This window comes from Python bivittatus, unplaced genomic scaffold (assembly GCF_059951505.1).
Source record: "Python bivittatus isolate LINGU-HERP-01145 unplaced genomic scaffold, Pbiv_v1 ctg000580_np1212, whole genome shotgun sequence".
Lineage (NCBI taxonomy): Eukaryota > Metazoa > Chordata > Lepidosauria > Squamata > Pythonidae > Python > Python bivittatus.
In genome coordinates, this window is record NW_028277087.1 from 14519474 (window position 1) to 14540975 (window position 21502).

At 41.1% G+C, this 21502-nt stretch overlaps 1 protein-coding gene across 1 annotated transcript; it reads right to left on the reverse strand.

Moving 5' to 3' along the window:
- Nucleotides 1–18527: 18527 nt before the first annotated feature.
- Nucleotides 18528–21038, reverse strand: LOC148214670 (uncharacterized). Its single transcript, XM_088149907.1, has one exon. The coding sequence runs from the start codon at nt 21036–21038 to the stop codon at nt 18528–18530; it is 2511 nt and encodes an 836-aa protein (XP_088006033.1).
- Nucleotides 21039–21502: the final 464 nt, after the last annotated feature.

The window sequence follows — 21502 nt, forward strand, 5'->3', positions numbered from 1 at the left end:
AATAGGGAAGAAAGGATCCTTGGAGAAAATCATGGAGCTTTGATTTCCCAGTATGTCACTAATTCTCAGTCATGTTGGTTTCCAGTGGGAATTTAAGCAGACCAAGTAGCCAATTTAGAAGAAGGACAAGGTGGCTACAATTATGCTAGCAGATGGACATAGCTCAATTTGAGGGGAAGAATAGGCAATATCAAAAATCAGACCACTTTTTCCATCTGGCTTCTAATTCAGTGGACTAGAAGAAAACTACATCTCGTCAATTTGTGAGTTTCTCATATTGACAAGAAGCAGCTCACTGGAGGTCACTAAAAGTGCCTGTGTGCAGAATTGGGCCATTCTGAGAAACTAAGACTACTGCTGGAATACTGGCCACCAGCAGCCTTCCACGAGCTCCTGAATTTTATCTCTGGGTTGACATTAGAGTTCCCAAGGATTTTAGTCTTAGGTGACTTCAACTTCCATGACTTGAGGAGAGGTCCAGGGCAGTTCCATGATAACCATGAGCTTGTCATAAGTAACTGGGGCCCCAACACATTCAGTTGGACATATGCTTGATCTAGTCTTTACTTCAGATCAGCAATGGTCAAAGTGAAATGTATATCCACACCATGCATTATTTTTAAAAAAATAAACTTCTCATGTTCCCCTTTTCCCATATTCAGATTATTTTTTTTGAACTAAAGATCTCCAAACAATGGAGATTCTTTCTTTCCTCCCTGCAAGATTGTTTTAGCCTCATGTTTGTCTGGAATGTTGGAAACCCATCATGGGTACTCTCAAATAGTGGTGGTCATAGAGGGATCTTGCTTACTCACATGCTGGCATAACTGTTGTGATCAGTCATAGGACATCCACACAGAAAGCAAACTTGTGGAATTATTGCCCCACCACCATTTCTATCATCCTAGATGTTTTGTATCACCCAGCTTACCTTTGTATTTTTTTCTGTATTTAAATTTACATAGATTTAAGAAACACCCAACTCCAACAATTTTGGGTACTTGACACCATTCAAAGCCAGAACAATAGAGTAAGAGAATGAAGAGGTATGCATTTGAAAATAAACTATACCAAACAAAACCAAATCTTATAGGGGCTCATCCCCATCCTACTCCAAAGCTTGGGGAATAACCAGGATTTCAGTGCCTTCAGGAACATTATCGGGGTGGGAGCCACACTGATTCCTGGGGAGATACCATTACAGAGGGCAGGCACTGTGATCAAAAAGGCAAGTTTCCAAAGTCCCACTAGATGATCTTGTCACCCATTCTGCTGGATCTTACCAGACTGGCAAAAGTTACTGGTGATAGGTAGTTCCTTAAGTAACCAGGCCATGTGATTCAGGTTCATCATCACTACCAATATAATCAATTTCAGTCATCTAGCATTTCTTTTCATTTTCTAACAGTGTTGATGAGGTAATAGAATCTCCCCCCCGCCTTCTTTTTTGATGCCTTTGAGTCAATACTGGTGACTCCCTGGACAAGTCCCTGCAGTTTTCCTGGCAATTTTTTTTTTCAGAAGTGGCTTGCCATTGCCTTCTTCCTAGAGTTGAAAGAGTGGGATTGGCCCAAAGTTACTCAGCTGGCTTTGTGCCTAAGGTGCAATAGAACCCATGGTCTCCCAGTTTCTAGTCTGGTGCCTTAACCACTACACCAAACTGGCTCTCAATAGAACCATAGAATGTATGAATTGGAAGGACCTCTGTCAACATCTCCTTCAACATGTTCCTCCACCTTGGCAACTTTAAGATATGTGGATTTCAACTCCCAGAATTCCCCAGCCAGCATTACTAGCTGGGGAATTCTGGGAGTTGAAGTCCACATTTCTTAAAGTTACTGAGGTGGAGAAACACTGATCTAGTCCAATCTCCTGTTCAGTGCAGGGATCCGCTAAACCATTCCCAAGTCATAGCCATCTAGCCCCTGTGTGAAAACCCACATCACTGTACTAAACAGACTGTTCTACCTCAAAGGCATTCTTTTAAATAAAGATGATTAAATAAAGTGGGTTGGCACTTTCCTTCATAGTATGCCAGCTTCTGATTTATTGATGTTTAATTAATTGTGAAAAATGAAAGTCAGGTGGGGGTGGGGCAGGGAGCTTCTCAGGCACTAAAGGAGGGGACGCTGACACTGATGCTCATAATCCAAATTACATAAAATTACACAGTTTATGAAATTAATGAAAGATCAAGCCTTTTTTTATTTTCTATACATTCCTAATTATCTTTAGCCTGGAACTAATTGTTTTATATCAGAAAACCAGCTTATCCTGAGGCTTCCTATATGTAGTTTCAGCTGTCAGCAGGAAGGGACTTTTTTTTTTTTCCAGCTGGGACCTCTCTCACTCTTTCTTGGGATCTTTTGAGAGGATTTCAAGAGGTTTGCAGAGATTTTAAAGGATGCACCTATTTTGTCCCTGCCAAACTGGGACATTCATTTTACTGAACATTGTATTTTGTTTCCTGCCAAATTTCAGTGATGCCCTTGAAGGGTGCTCTGGCAGCTACAAAACAGAGGGACTACATGTGACCGTGAGCTGGAAATGCAGTATTCCTGGCGCTGATGTTGCATAGACACCTGTATTTCCTTGGCTTCCTATGGAGGGTATAGAAATCTGCATGCATATTTTTAGGCAGACCATTTGGCTAATTCTGACTTCTGGAGAGTATAATCAGGAGCATCTATGGTGGAGGTTCACAAAAGTCAAGGTGGCATGTCATGTGCAATGCATGTAAAAAAGGGCAGGGCTTTGATCACACGGTCGCAGATGCCATCTTGATTTTCTTGACACCTCCCTCTGCAGATTCCCCTGAGCATAGCACAGGGCCAGCAACCTTCCCTACTTCAGGAGCTACAACTTCCTTCCCCCAAAAAATGGATACCATAGGAGGCCTTCTGGTGATATCCCCAGATGGGGTCAGATGACTTTTTTTCAGGCCACTATTTTGCTGTTTGGGTCTTTTTAAAGGATGGGGATGGAATCTGGCAGCAAACGACTGCTGTGTTGAGTCCTTCCAAAATGTCTAAAAGGGCTGTGAATTCATGGCACCAAAATTCAGTACAAAAATGGACAAATTGCAGGAGCAAGACTCCAGAATATTGGGGTGGGTTGTGGTTTCATCATCGTCATCTATTTCATATAAATACTGCTGAATCTTTCAAGACTCACCATAGCTTACGACAACATAAGAAAGTACAGTAAAAAGTTTATAGGAAAAAATTAGAAAATTAATCCCATAACATGATATAAATTCATCAAACACAAACCAGATTTACAGAACAAAATAATTAGATATCCAAATACTGATGGTGAACAATCTTTCCCCACAACCCCTCCAGAAAGGTTCAGTCTTCACTAGCTTCCAGAAGACCATCGCTGTGAGGAGGGGCACAGAAGTTATGGGGAGGCTGTCCCAGAGTGTTTGTGCCATGAGAAAAAAACAACAGTGGTATTTTTCTGTCCTCAGCCCCCCTCAACTCATGAAATTGAGGTACCATGAATAGCCTCACCTGGAAGATTGAGGGTTTTAAAGGTAGAAATGGGTCTGGTTTGCTGGCCCTCTACCCTATTACCTCTTATTCCGGAGAGAAAACCCTGAAATAGCACACCACCAGAAGGTAGATCTTTGTCACTCAATTAAATGGCATGAAGCTCCTTCAGCAATCTGTATGTCTCCCACCCTGATCGCATTCTGGAAGGCCTTAAAGACCTGGCTGTCCGCCCAGACCTTGGGCTAGGGAGGATGGAGCCCTTGCAGAATATCTTTTGCAGGTTGTTGCTGGACCACCATCTTGTTCTTGAGGATGACAATGACCTTATTTTCCTTGTTTTTTATTTATTTTCTTTCTGTTTATTCATACAGTATTGTATTTTATTTTGTTACAGTGCAAGCCACCCAGAGTCTTCTGGACTCAGGTGGCACCTAAACCGAATAAATGAAATTAAGAAGGGGCACATGTCTCCTGCACGTTGCCCGATGAACTGTAGCCAGACAGCAAAAAAACAAAAACAAAACTCGGGGGTAGCCAAAGTATTCAAAACTATAATCCAAATTAACATTTCATGTAATAAAAACCTTGAAGCTTTCATTCAAAATACTACAGAAGTAGGCTGAACTTTTGTATCTTTAAATGGGCACTGGGGCCAGGTAAATAGATCTTCAGATGACCATGCCTGGTCATCTGGGAAATAATCTACAATAAAGAGACGAGCAAAGAAATGTTAACAGTCCCTGAGTTGCTTTAGGAATTTCGACGGGCCTCTAAGAGGTTTCCTTTATTATCTACTGCTGCAGTGGTTAAAATAGGAAATAATTTCCAGTAGCGTCAATGGGTCCTGTTCCATGGTGAATGTGAATAAGTTTATGCATAAAAAAAAAAAAATCAGTAGTAGATGAGGGCCTGTGTGTTACTGCCAAACTGAACAGATGCTGAAAAACATTATTTTCACCTGTCACTCTGCAGTAAGCTTCAAATGCTCTACATCCCAACTTGTCAAACGTCAACTGTGCCAGTATGTAAGGCAACAGAAATCTCAATTTCAGGACACCAAGAAGTCTGGATTACAGGACTTAATCTCTCTGCCAGCTTGCCAGAAGAGGGAGCTGCTATCCTGTTTTCTTGAGGGTTTAAGCACTAGCATTTCAGATGAACTTAGAATGGAGATGCATTGGATAGCCCCTATGGGAAACTGGATCCTGCACTAAACCTCATTATTTCAGTCTGATTCAGCAAAATGCTTCTTTGGTTGGATCCAGATTTACTCATTCTTACTGTAGGTCAAGTGAAAATAATGAAATTTAATGGATTCATTATTAAGTTAACTTCTATTTATTTCAGATAGCAGATATGTATGACTAAGCCTAGATAAAACTCAAGCAAACGTGAACAGCTAGCAGGAGTTGCTAGTGAAGTTCAACAGGAAAAAGAAAGGAGAATGACCAGAAAAGCTGTATGAAGTGAGGAAGTGTACACTCAGCTATGAGGGATAAAAAGATATCTTCTGAGTAACTGCTGATTGCAAGAAGTCTATCTTAAAAGCTGCTGACTGCCCATTATATGTGATTGACTGACCACTTCCTGCTGAGTAAGCAGAAGATGTAGAAAGAATATAAGGCAACCACTTCCAAGAAAAAAAAATAACAGAACATTGTCAGTGGAGTTTAGTGGACAAGGTTAAGAGGGGTGGGATATGATTTTTTTAAATGATTATTTTAATAGTGAAATAAAAAAAAAACCTACACCAACAGAATTAAAAAAAAACAGTGGTTATATAGCGGGGGGGGGGAATCCCTAGATATATAATAGCAATTAAAATAAACTAAATGTGACAAAATAAAAGGAAAAGGGCTAATTAAGAAAGCAGGGAGATCTACATAATGTCCATTGGTATCAATATAAAATTAATTAAATCCTTAAGCTTATTAAATCTAAGACATGTTGAAAAGTAATGCTTCCCTGTCTCATTTATAGAACCCAGAGGCTTTTCAGAAAGACAACTGATTCATATCCTGAATCCATATCAGGAAAAGTTTATCAGTAAACTTATCCTTTTTGGTGTGCCCCAGGCTCATAGTTGAGCCAAAGCGCTTCATGAGATGACATTCAACCATTCTGGAAAGGACCATCTGCTCTTCTTTTAACTCTAGCTTCCAAACAGCATCCTTTCCAAAATGCTCCATTAAGCAGTTAAATTCCTTTGTAAAGATGTCTGTGTGGCTTGGATTGCCTTTATTTAAAGGAGGAGAATTCTCAGCCTCATTATATTTCCATCCTATTTTACTGATTGCAGCTTTCTTGCTTTCTTTGAAGTTTCTCAAATAAGACTTGGTCAGAATATGCGTGGGCTTCGTTTTGTTTGTTTTTCTGTTTGATATATTTCACTTGCAAAAGTAAGGTAGGGGAGTTTTGAAATGGGAACCAATGATGATGATGATGATGATGAAGATGATGATGATGATGATGAGATATCATTTTGGAAGACAAGATTCAGACAGGAATTATTGTCCAGTAGAGGGCACCTTTATTCCAGAATGAATTCAGATCCTGATAGTAGTTGCAGGTAGAAAACAGGTAAATTCAAGTCTGTCGGAGGAGATTTCATTTCTGGGTCAGCAAAGGGGAGAGAACTTACAGTGATGTTAGTGTTTTGGCTGAGGACTAGGGAGACCCAGATGCAAAATCCCACCTTGCAAAACCCCACCATGCTTACTGGATCATGTTGTTATCTTTCAGCTTCATCTATTTTACAGAATTGTCCTAAAGAAGAAAGTTGGAAGAGGCATTATCATAAATGCCCAATTAAACTCCTGGAAGAAAGACAAAATATAAATGAATGCAGAGGCACAGGTAGGTATGTGTGCTTTTAGAAGAACCCATATTACACTTCTGCTTCGTGAGTTGCATTGGCTGCCAGTTTGTTTCCTGGTCCAATTCGAGGTGCTGGTTTTGACCTTTAAAGCCCTTCATGGCATGGGGTCGGGTTATCTGAGGGACCGCCTCTCTCCGATTACATCAGCCCATCCCATTAGATCTGGCAGGGAAGGTATGCTATGGGTTCCATCAGCCAGGGACCTGCATTCAGTGGGTCCCAGGAGGCAGGTCTTCTCTGCCATGGCACCCTCCTTGTGGAACATTCTCCCTCCTGAAGTGAGGCTCGCCCCTTCCCTGCTGCTTAGGAAGTCCCTCAAGACTATGTCATCAGCCCTGGGGGTCTTTGGGAACTGGAGACAATCTTAGATGGCTCCACTGTAATTGATATTCTGCTTTCTCCATGGGGTTTGCATATTTTAAAAATTTTTACAAACTTTTAATTTTAATCATCATTTTTAATCTTTTTATAATGATTGTTTTTATCTGCTCGTTGTTTTATTTAATTGTTGTACACTGCCCAGAGTTGCTTTGTGTGAGATGGGTGGCTATATAAATGTGACATATAAATAAATAAAATAAAATAAATAAATGCTACACAATCCACACAACTGCATCCATTCAGTATGAAGAACAAGTCAATTTTTTTCTAATGTCCACTTCCTTGTAATTTAAACTATTATCTTGTCTTCTGGAGCAGCTCTGAACAATACTGGACCATCTTCTACATCAGAGTTCCTCAACCTCGGCAACTTTAAGATGGGTGGACTTCAACTCCCAGAATTCCCCAGCCTAATCCCCTGGAGAACCCTGCCTAATCCCCAGGAAGATACACACATATTTTGACACCAAAACAAGCAGCCACTCGTTAACCCAAACCCCACCCCCCACACCCCCACACCCCCACGCCCCCCCTAACCCCACCACCACACCCCCAACCCCCCTTCAGATCTCTATAAATACCCACAAAGGGTCACATCCTCCTGGGCACAGAGAGAACTGCTCCTGTCTGTGCTCCTGCTCTCTGAAGATGCCAGTCACAGATGCTGGCGAAACGTTAGGAAACAAAACTTCCAGAACACGGCCACACAGCCCGGAAGACCCACACCAGCCATCGTATTCCAGCCATGAAAGCCTTCGACAATACAAGACACAAGATCATTTTTGTTTGTATTGCTTTCCACTGTGGTCCCCCACCCTCAGCCTATACTTGCATCTTTGAGTTTCCTCCTTTGCATTTCTCCTTGTTGAAATTAATCTTGTTGGTTTCTGCCTATTATCCCAGCTTGTCAAGTTCTACCTGATTCTTGATACTGTCCTCTAAAGTATTTGTTAGCGTCCCATTCTTTGTGTCATATGCACATCTGATAATCACTTTTTAATCCTTTAAAATAAGTCATTTCTAAATATGCAGAAAAGTTTATAGTAAGAATAAACTTGAGAGAGCCACAGCCTAGACAATGGTTTGAGAAACAAAATCTGAGTCCAAAGCAGGAATACAATTGAAGTAAGCATCTCAGAACTGACCCTCCCTAGTTCTCTGGAACATAAAGGCAGGGAGAGGGGAAGGGCTTTCAGACTTGCAAGATTCTGTTACGGTAACCTTAGAATAAAAGTAGCATTAGTATTTGTGATTTTGGTCTCCTGGTCTGGACTACCTCGAAGGGCTGAAACATATGGCCTAGAACAGAGCCCTGTGGTGCACTGTTGACATGGAACTATTGATGCACATTCACTGGGTATGATTTTTCAAGCAGTGCTGTATCCAATCCAGCCCAAATGTTGTCATCTTTTCTATTAGAATCTCATGGGAGACATTGCTAAAGTCAAATACTCCATGTCTACTGCATACCCATGATCAACTAAACTGGTTACTGTATCAAAAAAGGAGATTGGTGTGGTTTGACAAGATTCATTCTTGATCAGTTCATGCTGGTTCCTGCCAAGCAATGTATTCTTTTCTAAATGTTCATAAACCAACAATCTATTTTAGAGTTTTGCCTGGTATCACCCTCAAGCTGATTAATCTGTCCTTTTTGGGGTCCCTTCTTTCCCCTCCTTTCTGAAGATAAGAAAAGTATTTGCCATTCTCCAATTCTCTGGCACTGGGTCCATCTTCTAAAATTTCTTCCGGAATCTTCTTCTAAGATCACAGAAATGGGGCCTATGGTGATATTTTCAATTGCACAAGTAAGGGCAATTATTCATTTCTCAAGGACAGGAGCACAGCATCCTGGGAAGGCAACTTTCGCCCATTTTTCCTGCTACAAACCAAAAGAACTGTTTTCTGGCTTGTGCTGGCACCACCAGTGATTCCAATTCACTTATTGCATTTCATTTCACTGTACACAAATGCCTCCCCTCCAGTTGGACACTGCACTATGCCCCTCCCCTTCAGTTATTGGTTGCTACTGTCCATGACCAACTTGTCCAGGGCTGCAAGGCTGCTTACCTACCCCCCCCCCCCACTCCCCCAAGGGAAATTCACCAATCTGGGGTTATGGTAAATATAGTCCTGTAGAGAGTAAGGAAGATGACCTTGGGAGAAATCTGCAAGAACTGTTACCTAGGCAAAAGGGGCTGAAACATTTTTAAAGTCCAGAGAAATGAGATAGTATTTGGCTCAGGCAAACACCTCCCTCATTCACTGGAGTAAAAGAAGCGGGGGTAGGAGATGCAATGAAATCAGACTTGCAAAATTGTGTTATTATAGCCAATCTCAATAAAAGTAGTTTTCATTGTCCTATGGGGTTGATTTCCTGGTCTGGTCTACCTAGTGGGGCTGACAAATCCAGATAGGACACTAAGTAACTGGCAAGAATGTTGAAATCCAGAAAGGGATTTCTAAAGAGGCTTCATTTCCAGTCAATGTATACATAAGTGTCAAATAGCTTAAGGTTGCAGTATAGAAAAGCTCTTACCCCCTAAAAAGCCTTTTTGTTGCTTTTAGTTTTCCTTGCAAACCTAAGTTCCTGTTGTAATTCAGCCTTTCTTATTTCCTTTTTGCCAATATTAGCTACATTCTGGCGTACCTTCTTGGTGATTACACCATTTCCTATACATTTCTCTTTGAACTCAAGCTTCCTTTGCATCCACAACAGTTTCTTAAGGTGCCTCCATTTTTTAATCATTGGAATGGTGTGAGATTGTACTTCCTCTAAATATCTCAAGATGTTCCCAACCCTCCTCTGCTCCCTTTGACCTGAGGATTTTTGCCCATGGGATCCTATCTAATGTTTCTCTAAGCTTGTTGAAGTTGCTCTCCTGAAATCAAATGCACATGCTCCCATTTCTTTTCTATAATAACTTGAAATCTAAGATGGTGCGATCACTTCCTCCCAAAATTCCCCAGTGCTTTTGCTTTTTCAACCAGCTCTTCCTTATGGGTTAGCATCAGAGGGCCTATTCCTTGCCTCTATTTCAAGCTTCTAAAAAAGGAAGCCACCAGAAAGGCCACTTAGCTAAGTTGGTTTCCCAACCGATGTCCAGGTGGTTGAAGCCTCCCATTGTCTCTCCTCCCTGAAAGTTCTGTATCTGGTCCAGGAGGGCATGATTTGCCTGGGTTGGCAGTCTACAGCACATCCCCACAATAACTTTGTATTAACCCCTTTCTTATATTCTTACCCAAGCACTCTCAGTTGGGTTCTACAACTCAAATTTCTGAATCTCAGTACATGTCCGTACTTCCTTCATATCGAATGCCACTTCTCCTCCCTCTTCACCCAGCCTATTCCTTCTGAGTAAGTTAGACCTTTCAGATGAGAGTAGGACATAGTGAGCAAGACTTAGTTATGACATTTAAGTGGATTATTTGTTTTTAACCATGATGCACTTATTTGGGGCTTAATGTATCATTTTCATTTATTTCCTAATTCAAGATTATAGAAAACCATGACATCGGGTTTTAGCAATGATGAAAGTGGGGCTGCAAAGTCTGCATAGAGGTGACAGGGATCACATGTGGCACTGGGTCCATAAGTGCCCTTCTCTCCATTAGATTGTTTACAAGGCCCTCTTCATTTCTGGGATTCTATAATTACAGATAGTCCTTGAGTTATGACTGCAATTGGGACCAGGATTGCTGTCACTAAGAGATGTGGTCATAAAGTGTGACATCACGTGACCACATTGCTTAGCAATGGCAATCCAGGCAGTCCTGGAGTGCAGAGAGGCCATGGAAAGAGGGTGTGGAGTGCATGCATGTGTGTGTGCAAGCACAGGGAGGAGGGTGCGGTGTATGTGAGCAACTAAAGGAGAGAAGGAGGGTGCAGTGCACACATGAGCAAAGAAAGGCTGGGGGGGAAGAGTTACCCAAGTGACTTGTGACCTTCCCTGCCAGCTTCCCCATCGACTTTGCTTGTGGGAAGCTGGCAGGGAAGATCTCAAATGGCAATCACGTGACCATGGCACAATGCAACTGGTCGTAAGTGCAAGCTGGTTGCCAAATACCCAAATTTTGTTCATGTGACTGCTGGGATGTTGCAACATCCGAAACTTAGAGGACCGGTTGTAAGTCCCTTGATTCAGTGCTGTCATAACTTCACATGGTCGCTGAATGAATGGTCATAACTCGAGGACTACCTGTATATGAAAGCAAGCATTTCAGGGGAGCCAGTAAAGGATTCTCTTCCATCCTGATATGTGAGTTTTCAAAGGGAAGGGATACATTTTGAAATATGGAGAAACATGTTAACCCTCCATCTGCAGAATGAAGTGGGATAGTGAAAGCACAGGTCGATAATGTCCATAAGAGCCAAACCAGTTGCAATACTAAGTATACCTTTTATCAACCACATTAGGCTATTTTAAAAACTAAAATCCAAAAAAGAAGGGCTACTACTGCAGGCAGAAATGGGGTTTGGGCATTTTCTCCCTTATATTGTGGTTTCTTCCTGCCAAACATATAGGAGAACACACTTGCTTTCAGAAAATCACAAAATGTATACTTTAAGGGAAAGGCATATATTACAGAAAAGTCTAGGGGTTTTTTTCCTAAAGGAAAAACTGCTGGCAAGAAGTATGCACACTAGCAAAGCTGCATACAAAAATGTACGTGTTAGGAAGAAATCTGTACATTTTTTTTTCTACTGGATTAATAAACTATGCGGCTGAGCAAAATTTGCAGTTGCTAAGACTGGAAATTCAGCAAAAATGAAATGGAGAGAGTCATACATACCTGTGGATATTTTACTCTGGAGATGAATCACCTGTTTTCTGCCAAAGCTCCAGTGTTTGCATTCCAGGCAGAAATTTGGCAGCTGAATCTTCATACAAAGGAATGTTACATTTATGGAATTTGTGCCAGTTCCTGCACAAAATTCTGATGTTCAATGAATGGCAAGTGAAATGTGACCTCCAAGTATTGTATTTATATGCAAACGAGATTTTCCCCTCTTTCTTTAAAATTGCCTTTGCTGAATTTGATTTTATTGCTCACATCTCAGGACTCTATATTACCAAAGTTAGCCTGAATTTTAATCTTCTAAACTACAGATGATTAATTCTTCTAGTGCACTGCACAAATCCCATGAGAGCAGGCTATTCCCCACCCCCACCTCCATTATCCTCCCATCTTTAAAGAAAATGTTGCCAATAATTGGCAGATGCTCTGGCAACTTCCTTCTCTTTCTTGCATGTGCAGGGAGACCCCTCTGCATACACGCACACACACACACACACACATACACGTGTAGGAGGAAAGAAAATCATGATGCCATGGCTGACTGGCCTTACCCAAAATGAGGGAACCAACTGGCAGACTTTCAAACAAAGATCCTGCTTTGCTTCTGTTTTTTTATGTTTCACATCCCCCCACCCTTGCATATGTAAGTTGTCAACACAGCAAAAGGTTTGTAAATCTGGTGTGCTGAGCACTGCAACAAATACGGGCTTCCTCCGGCAAATGTGTTCAATTAGGACTAGAAGTCAGGGCCACGCGGGCACTCAGTGTAAGATCAAACATTCAGCACAAATGAAATTCTGCTCAGTGCCAAGAACAGCAAAATCCAGCAAAACTTAAATCAGTTAGAGGGGGGCTCTTTCCCCAGATACAGGCTTAATTCTTTCTTTGTGGGGCAGCCCATGTAGGGAGCCATTAGTGCCCTACTGATTCTCCTTTCCTCCACACCATTGGGGTGCATGTAGCATGCCAAGACAATCCAGAAAGTGAACAATGGAAGCATGCTTCCCATGGTTCTATCCAACCATTCACATCCACTTCATCATCTTATGAAGCCATCGCTGAAATAAGTTGACCGAGTAGAAAAGGAAAGCTGGAACAGAATGTGGAAGTTGTGTCTATATTTCATTTTACTTTTAGTGGTCCATTGCACTTCCATGCTTTCATGGGTGATGCTTAAGGTTGTTAAGGTCAGCTGCTTGCCAAAACCCATTCAGTTTAGGAGACACCATAATGACTGTCTTTAGTGCATGGCAACCTTACAGAACACTCACGCAAAAATATTTCACAATCGCTCCATGAATTTTTAGCACAATTAGATTATGTGCCAAGCTGGACTAAATTCCTTGGCACAAGGCCATGTCAAAAGCTGCAAACTTGGAGGAGGGGGGGGAAATTGAAGGAGACGCTCAATAAGTTTATTTAAAGAAGCCCTTATGCATGGACGCTGTGCCCTCTCATGGCGAAATATTGCATTCAATCAATCTGCTTACACTGGCTTATTTTGCTTAATTTAATATAGTTCTGCTGATTTTGAAAAGAGGTAGTAAGATATTCAGGGCACTAAAGATCTGGCTTGCAAATGCACAACCTCCCCACCCCAGATTTCAAGATTTCAGTTCTTACTCTGGTAGCTGTTGCATTTTGTAGACAATACCAAGAGGGGTGCCCCTTCTGTCCTTTGTGGAAAATGCACACAGCCTTGCTAGTTGCATCTAACAACATTAATTGCCATGTGGACAACTCTGGTGCCTTCTTTGTTGGGCTGCCTTCGAAGATGATTGTGGTGCAAAATGCAGCCACCCAGCTCCTAATTCGGGAAAAAGGAAGAAGCGTCAGGGGAGAGGCGATGGTTTTCCAGCAGGACTTTGACCCTAGCTAGGGCAAAATGAATTAATATATTCCCACGACCAAAGGGCTGTTCCTTGATTAAAATGTTTTGATGCTGAAATCACTCGTTTGAGCCTGAAAATTGAAATCAACGAACCTTTGAAGCATAAATCTCTTTAAGTTAGTTTGTGTTGCTTAACATGCCTGCATCTCTTCCCCTTGCTTGTATATAATGTGTATTAGTTTTCCCGATAGGTATTAGAAATACGCTGGATAATTTGCAGTGCCAAAGCCATTGATGCCTGTGATTATTATTAACGCACAGGCAAAGCTTGGCCTCTTCTGAGCAGGGCTTGCTTGTATCTAGAGTTGTGGCTTGCTGGGATCCTTCTAAATCTTTTAGTTAAAAAGAGGCAGGAGAAACAGCTACCACAGTAATATACAATGACTCAAGGATAGGCAATCATGAGGAAAGAGGCAGGTGTTTGGATACATCATCCCCATCCACTATTTGTTCCCTTTATGTTGCAGAATAGATGTAGGATCACCTGGTGTCCCACTTTTCATCTCTGTTCTGCTTCTGTCAAGTACATAAAAGGGTTAAATGGAACAACCAAGGCCACTTCTTTTAGGACTGTCCATGCTTATTATCCACAGTATTGTTATCCATGGTTCTGGAAAGTTCTGTGCCTTTTGAGACCTACTGTAAAGATATAGGTAACGTAAATCGTTGCTTATTGTTCATGTCTCTCTTTCCCTGCTTTTGTCTGCCTTTATCCCATTCTTTCCAGTTAACTTATTTGATGTTTGCCAACAGTTAATAAATAAACATCAAGCTATTTTTTGCTAGCTGTCCTGAGCGGTGTGCGTGCACTTGCTCTGATCTGGATACAGAGATTGTGTCCTGGGGGGAAATTAAATGAGAAACTGCCTGCAGAAAGTTTCCAATAGCTGGGAGAAAATAAAGTTGGCTGTCAAAGCATCGTTGTCACCTATTCTTACCAACAATAAATGTTTAGTAGTGCCTGTAAGTGCAGCCCAACATCCATTCTTGAGAGACAATCATGCAAAAAGCAGAAGTTTGGATCCAAGAATCTGCTCCAGATTAGTCAGCTTTGAGCCTGTATTCAAAGTAATGAGAGCTCACTCCCAAGTGAGCTGGCAAGAGAGCACTGAAATGTATCCTTATTAGCACAAGGGAGAACAATAGTAGTGGTTTGACGACATTAAACAAGCTGAGAAAATGAATGAAACCCGAAGTAACATTAGCCTTGATTTGCTGCTTCAGTACATGAAACTGTTTCAATGGCATTTTTTTTTAACACCACTGGCATTTAATGATCTAGATTTCTGTCACCTTAAAAAAGACTGTTTGGTTACAAATTCTACAGGCCTCTGGAGGTTTTCAAGGGTTGCACCTGAACCTGTCAGCACAGTTTGGCATCTCATTTTTAATAGAATGAAGAGAGCTCTGTGTTCACACAAATGCAGCCTAACGGAGAGTATTTTCTATGTGTTATGCCCTCCAAAATACTGTACACTACATTGCAGGCTAATGTGATGATCTGATTCCCAGAACATGCTAAGACAATGGCTGAGTTCCCATCACACACTGAGCCACAAACCCCCAGCCTCATTTTAGTCTAGACTAGAGTTAGTATTGTACAAACATAAGCAGACAATTATATATTAGGTTACAGCAAAGAAGTTTCCAACATAATGGCCCAAAAATCTTGGCAGTAAGAGAAGGCAATCAACTGGTCAGAGAGGCAATGATCTCCCTTGAACTGGACGTGTTGAAGATCAGGCCAAACAACCCTCTGTCCGAGATGCTTGAGTCTGCATTCCTACACAGATGGGGGCTGGGCTTCAGAATCTCAATAACCCCTCCCAACTCTCTTAGAACAGCCTGGGGAATTCTGGGAGTTGAAGCCCACACATCTTAAAGTTGCCGAGGTTGAGAAGCCCTGTTCTGAAAACATTAAGCCATTTGTCCATCTAACCCATTTTTTTTGACAGTGACTCCCAGCGGCTCTTTGAGGCTACAAGTCAGCATTTTTTCCAAACTTAAATGGCAGTGATTTAATATGGGGATTTTTGTATGCAAACATGATCTACCAGTGAGCCACAACCATCTTTTATCTTCAATATAATTTTATTCTCATGGATAAAAAAGCAGATTAAGAATTATAAATAAATAAATAAAAGAAACTAAGCAGCCTACGCCTGCCTACCCATCCTCCACCTGATGTTGCACTTTTACAGGCATATTTGGAGTTTTAAAAAAATGTAGAGGAAAGAATGACTGGTTTCTATTAAGTTTACCACTTGAACTTGAGAACTAGGATTTTGTCTTCAAAAACCATGCAAATACAATTGTTCTGGTCTGAGTTCTGTAGGATTAAAAAGAAAACAAAATGCACACATCCTCACACATGGCAAGCTACGTTCTGAATTTTAAAAGCCAAGGGACCTCATAAAAAATCATTTCTTTTGCCTTACATTTACTAGTGTTGAGTCTAGTCTCAAATACAGACTACATCTGCATCTTCCAATTTCACAATCTGCAGTTTTAGCAAACAGGGATGAAGCATGGAGTGAAGTAGCAGTTGCAGCTGAGATCCCAATATAAGTACCATCTTTTTTTCCTTTTTTTCCCCCTCTCTATAAAGTTTCCAAGCAGTGGCTTAAAGAATGGCCCTCAGGCTAGCTAATCCATTTTGGCGTTATGGAATGAAGGCAGATCAGCATGACAGCAATGTTTCATGCTCACAGTCTTCAACCTTGAGGGAGGACATGGCATTTCTCACCAAAAAAAAAAAAAAAACCAAGGCAGTGATGATGAAAAAGGTGGCTGAAAGAAACAGTTTTCTAAGCACTCATCCTGTAATGGTGTGTGGGAATGACCTTGGGAGACAAGAGGAAGATTCAGAGACTAGGCAATTGTCAGATAAGAGGCAACTGAGCCTGCAGAAGAAATGGAAGCATGGCAAATGACTCAAAAGGAATCCTTCCTAGTTTCTTGGATTGTAAAGGTGAGGGGGGAGAGACGTGCTTTCAGACTTGCAAGATTTTGCTAATGTAACCTTACAATAAAGATAGATTTTGTATTCCTGGGTGTGCTTCTTGTCTGGACTACCTTCCAAGGCCGACACATCCAGAAGCCCTTGTTTGAGTTTTCAAATTCTGAGAAATCCATAGAAACCTTTCTAATCTCTTCAAAATTGCTCATTAACTACTTTTAAGCCATTAGAGACCTTCGGAACGACAAGTTGGAAAACGCCAGGTGAGTCTGCCTTCAATCCTGAATGAAAGAAAATGTTAATCATAAGCTTAAGAATTTAAAGAATCTGAAACAAGCAGCAAAAGGCTAAATAAGATTTTTATCTTAGAAAGTTATAAATGAACTAAGGGTCCAGATAAAATTGTAATATTGAAACTTTTTCAAAAAGATTTTGGAATTAATTATTAAGAACAAACAGCTTCTTATGAGAAATAGATTCTGTTTTGGTTTTTACAAGACAAAATAAAGATAAGCAATTTCATGATTTCAAAAGCTGGATGCTAGAGGTGTGATGGAATGTGAGGGTGACCTTCAGACTTTCAAGACTGATGTCAGCCCTCCCAGGTAAACCAGACAGGAAAGACAACTAGATGAGCCAATTCTACTTTATTGTAAGGCTACATTAACAGAATCTTGCAAATCTGAAAGTACAAATCTCAGCCCTCCCTACTTACCACAGAGTAGTTAGGGCGGGTCCTCCTTGAGTTTCTTTCTCTGGCCATTACTCCATTGCAGACACCTTTCTCTTTTATCTGATCATTCCCTAGGCGGCATCTCTTCCCCCATCTTCCAAGGTCACCCTCACATGCTATCACAAGAGGGGACAAAACTTTTTAGGTAGAGGAAAGATTTACAAGCCTGTAAAATGTTGCAAAATGTTATAACAATAAAAGTACTGAAGGAGACTTTTGAAGAATGAAATCAGAAAATAGTAGCCACAATATCAAAAATGTCAGTAATGATATCTGCTTCTGTGGATAGATTATGTCCAAAAGATATTATTGAAGAAGTGACAGAAGGAGAACAAATTTTTTCTGACAAGATAGAAATGGTATGGAAAGTAGATTTAAAACTGACAGGCCATGAGAATGGAAAAGAATGTTTCACTACAAAAGAAACTAGCTGAGGTTTTAAAATTTAAAAGGGACATACAAATGACAAATCAACAGAGTGACCTGGATAATTTTTTCCTACTGAATTTACAAAAGAGGTTTGTTAAAGCCTTGAAGAACTCTGTGCTACAGAACAAGGAAGAAATGAAGATAAATCAAATCATGGGACAATATCTGAATGAACTAAAGATTAAGGCTTTATATTCCTTTCTTTTACTTCTAACAAAGTTGGTTTATTTGATCAAGATTAAAACAAAATATGTTGTTGCTTCTGACAACTCTTTATGGACTTTCTGCTGACACCAGGACTGAAAAGATGATGTTTTATAGATTGGTTTATAGATAAGAGATGGGATATGGAATGAAGAGATAAATGTTTGTAACCTTAGAGGAGGTGAAGAGTCACTAAATTTGTTTATATTTGTTGTGAAGATGGTTGGAAGTCACTTCCTTCTCTATTTCTTTTCTCTTTCTTTATTATATTCTTTCTTCTTTCTTTCTTTTTTTTGCACTTTTACTCCTTTCTATTCTGTTTTCTTTCTTTAAGTTTAGTTTGTATTAGATTTTACTACTATGATCAAAATTCTTAATAAAAATCATATATGAAAAGAAATCCATAGAAATCTAATATTACTAAACAATTCCTAATATAATCCTTATTATCTGGTCTGTAATAATCCCAGTTTAGCACCAGTGCCTTCTTTTACTCCAAGTTCTTTTTATCCACTACAGCTCAAAATAAATAAAGTTAAATGATTGGAATGATTCAGTCAGATGAACATAACAACATCCTGTTTTTTTCATTTTATTTGTGCTTCCTTTCATGTTCCTGGAAGCAGTACTTTGGATCACTCATTGTTGTTGACCACGCTGTTCCTCTTTCCTGCCATGCATGCATCTGTGATGTTCTCCATCGCTTCAAGGTGCCAGTGTCCAGCGCCTGTGGATCTAGCAGTGACCCATTACTATCAATTACTCACAGGATCATCATCCATGCCTTTCCCTGCATATAGTTGTATGCCACTGTTACTTGATGCTAGGATTTCAGGGGCTTGCTGTAAAGTATCTCCAGAAGGCTGCTCTTTGTCTACAAGAAACTGATCTGCATCCTCCTCTGTCTGCTGAGTCTGCGAAGCCAGTAGCTTGCCCGTGTTCACATTCATCCAGCTCCCTTCCTCTACAGAGGTGTAGAACTCCACAGGTTCATCCTCCATATCTGGAGATTCTGCACTTAGCAACATTGCCTCACTCAGGCGGGTACTAAGCAGCTTTTCAACATCATCAGTACACTGAGAGTTTTCTCCCAAAGGTTCCACTGTGATGACTTGGGGGTCATAGTCTGGGTTTGCCTGACTGCTACGGCGGGATTCCTCACCTGCAGGTTGCTGTCCATCCACTTTTGCTTTTCCTTGCTCTACACTGGTTTCATCCTCATTTCCAGGATTTTGAAGCTCTTCTACTTTCACACAACTGCCAGCCTTTTGCAGCGATGTGGTACTCAGAATTGTTGGAATCGCAGTTTGACTTGTCTGCTGACTGTGACTTATTAATATTTTGCCTGTTCTTCTGTTCAACCAGATTCCATCTTCCAAAGAAATGATACTATATGTTTGCTGAGCACTATCTTCTTCTGCAAGGGATGAGGCACTCACTGTTGATCTGCTTTCAGACTCATCTGGCCACTGGACTTCAGTTGCAGGTGACTGATCTGTAAGTCTTCTAGTTGCATCATGCCCTAGAGATGACATGCTCTGATCACTAAACTGAATATTAGGAGCATCAAAGTCATGGCATCCAGAGCTGAATTTCCTAAGTCCCTGTTGTCCATGTTCATTATTGTTTACTAGGCTTTCTCTATTGGACATAGCTAATTTTTTTGCTGCACAACGTTGAAGAAAGCTCTCATCAGTTTGTTGGCTGCTACACTTTTTTACTTTCTGCCTCTTTGCTGCATAATACTGGAGCCAACTTTTATCGGTCTGTTGAGTCTGATTCTTTACTACTTTGCCTGTTTTTCTGCTTATCCAGGTATTTTCATCAACTTCACCAGTAAAAACAGGTTCTCGGTTTTGCTCAGCTTTGAGACTAGTAAGGACCTCAGACTCCTTTCCAACACTCACCTGGGATGCAAGTCCTAGTAAGTTCTGAACAGTCCTTTGGGAATCTTGACTGCCACACCGGGATTGTTGGGCTTCTGCTTGCTGGGTGCTTAGCTGAGAATCTTTCAGGTCAAGTGAAGCATTTTTTGAGCCATTAAACAGGTCTGTTTGTTGGCTGTAGTCTAACAGTTCTTTCTTAACACTCTCAGCACTGTCTGTCTGCTGTGCTTGGTCATGTTGATTTGTTTCTTTTTTTATGGGTGGCTCTGCTTTAGATTCCTCAGGTTGCTGGGTATCTTGCCTGAAATTTTTTTCTTCTTGTTGTTGACTACCACGTGGAGACTCTTGGCCACTCACTGGCTGTAGGATGCTGTATTTCCTTTTTTCCACTGCTGACGGTTCCACCTCTGTATCCCCTGAAGAAGTGACAGCATCTTCAATGGTATCTGTGTCTGTAACATGGCTGAAAGTTTCTTGACTAGATGAACGCAGAATTTCTGAAAGAGTTTTGAGCTCCCAAATGATGCTGGTTTGTTGAGTCTTATTTTTCATCTCTTTGCCTGTTTTGGGGCTGATCCAAGTTATCTCCTCTTCAGAATCTATTACCTTTGGGATCAGTAGAGATGGCTGTTCACTGGATTGTTGGCTATGCTTGCAAGATTCTTGCTTTGGGCTACCACATGTTGTTCCCTTCCCTTCTTGTTCTTGGATGCTTTGATGCCCATCTGATCCTGAAGATCCTTCTGGTAGTGTTGTTTCTTCTGAAGTGGTATCTCCTTCACTATAATTCTCCTCTTTACTTCTATCAGAGTCTTCACTTGAACAATGGAGAATTTCAGAAAGTACTTTTCGTTCCCAAATAAGACTTGTCTGCTGACTTCTACACTGCATTATTTTCCCTGTTTTTTTGTTTACCCATGTGGTGTCTTTGTTATCCACTTCACTGATGAATTGTACGCGGGAAGACTTTTGGCTTAGCTGAGTCTGCTGGCCAACAGATTGTTGACTGCTTCGCCGAGAATCCTGGACAGGGAGCCGCTGAAGGCTTCGGCGGGATGGCTTCCTTAGAGACATTGTACTGCTTTTGATGCTTCCAGCAGCATCTGGTGTCTGGCTTTGATCCACCGGTTCCTTTCTTCTGAGAATGTTCACCATGCTATCTGTCTGCAAGGCTGGGTCTGGTGCATCTTTTCCAGAAGATTTCTTTGTGACTTCTTGCTCTAGGAAGGGGCCAGTATCCCCACTTTCCTGATGGACACTGTTCTCATCATTACCCTCAATACTACATTTCTGCAATTCCCCAACACTGAGCACTTGCTCACTCATTTCATAGCCTTCAAGGATTACCTGATCAAGAGTGGGATCTGGGTCATCATCCATCCTCCTTTCCTGCTCCTACACCTTAGGGACAGCTCAATGCACGATTCCTCAGTCTGCCAGGGAACTGGAGCAATGGTGAAAGTTCCCAAGCCTCTTGACTGGCACCCTTCTTTAGAGTTAAACCCACCACACTTGAAAAAGATGGAGAGCACCCTTCCCTCATGTATGATTTCACTTCTTTTTTATCCCCTGTCTTCTCATTAGGGCTGCAGATTGTCAATAAGTTGTTTCATTGTCCAGAGAGGAAGATGTTTCTTTTCTCTTTCTACTGACAGCCAGCTGGAATCATGGCCCTTAGATTGAAACAGTAGCCTTGAGACTCTGGACCTGCCCTTTTGGCTGTGGTGGCCTTCCTGCTCTTAATTTCAACTGCCATATATTCTAGAAGCTTCCAAAGACTGTCACAGTGTAACTATGACATCACTATAGATTCTGAGATGGGCCTTCTTCTTAATTTTTTTTAT

Excerpts from the sequence above, each read along its gene's own strand:
- LOC148214670 (XM_088149907.1), bottom strand. The coding sequence starts at position 21,038 with ATGGATGATGACCCAGATCCCACTCTTGATCAGGTAATCCTTGAAGGC.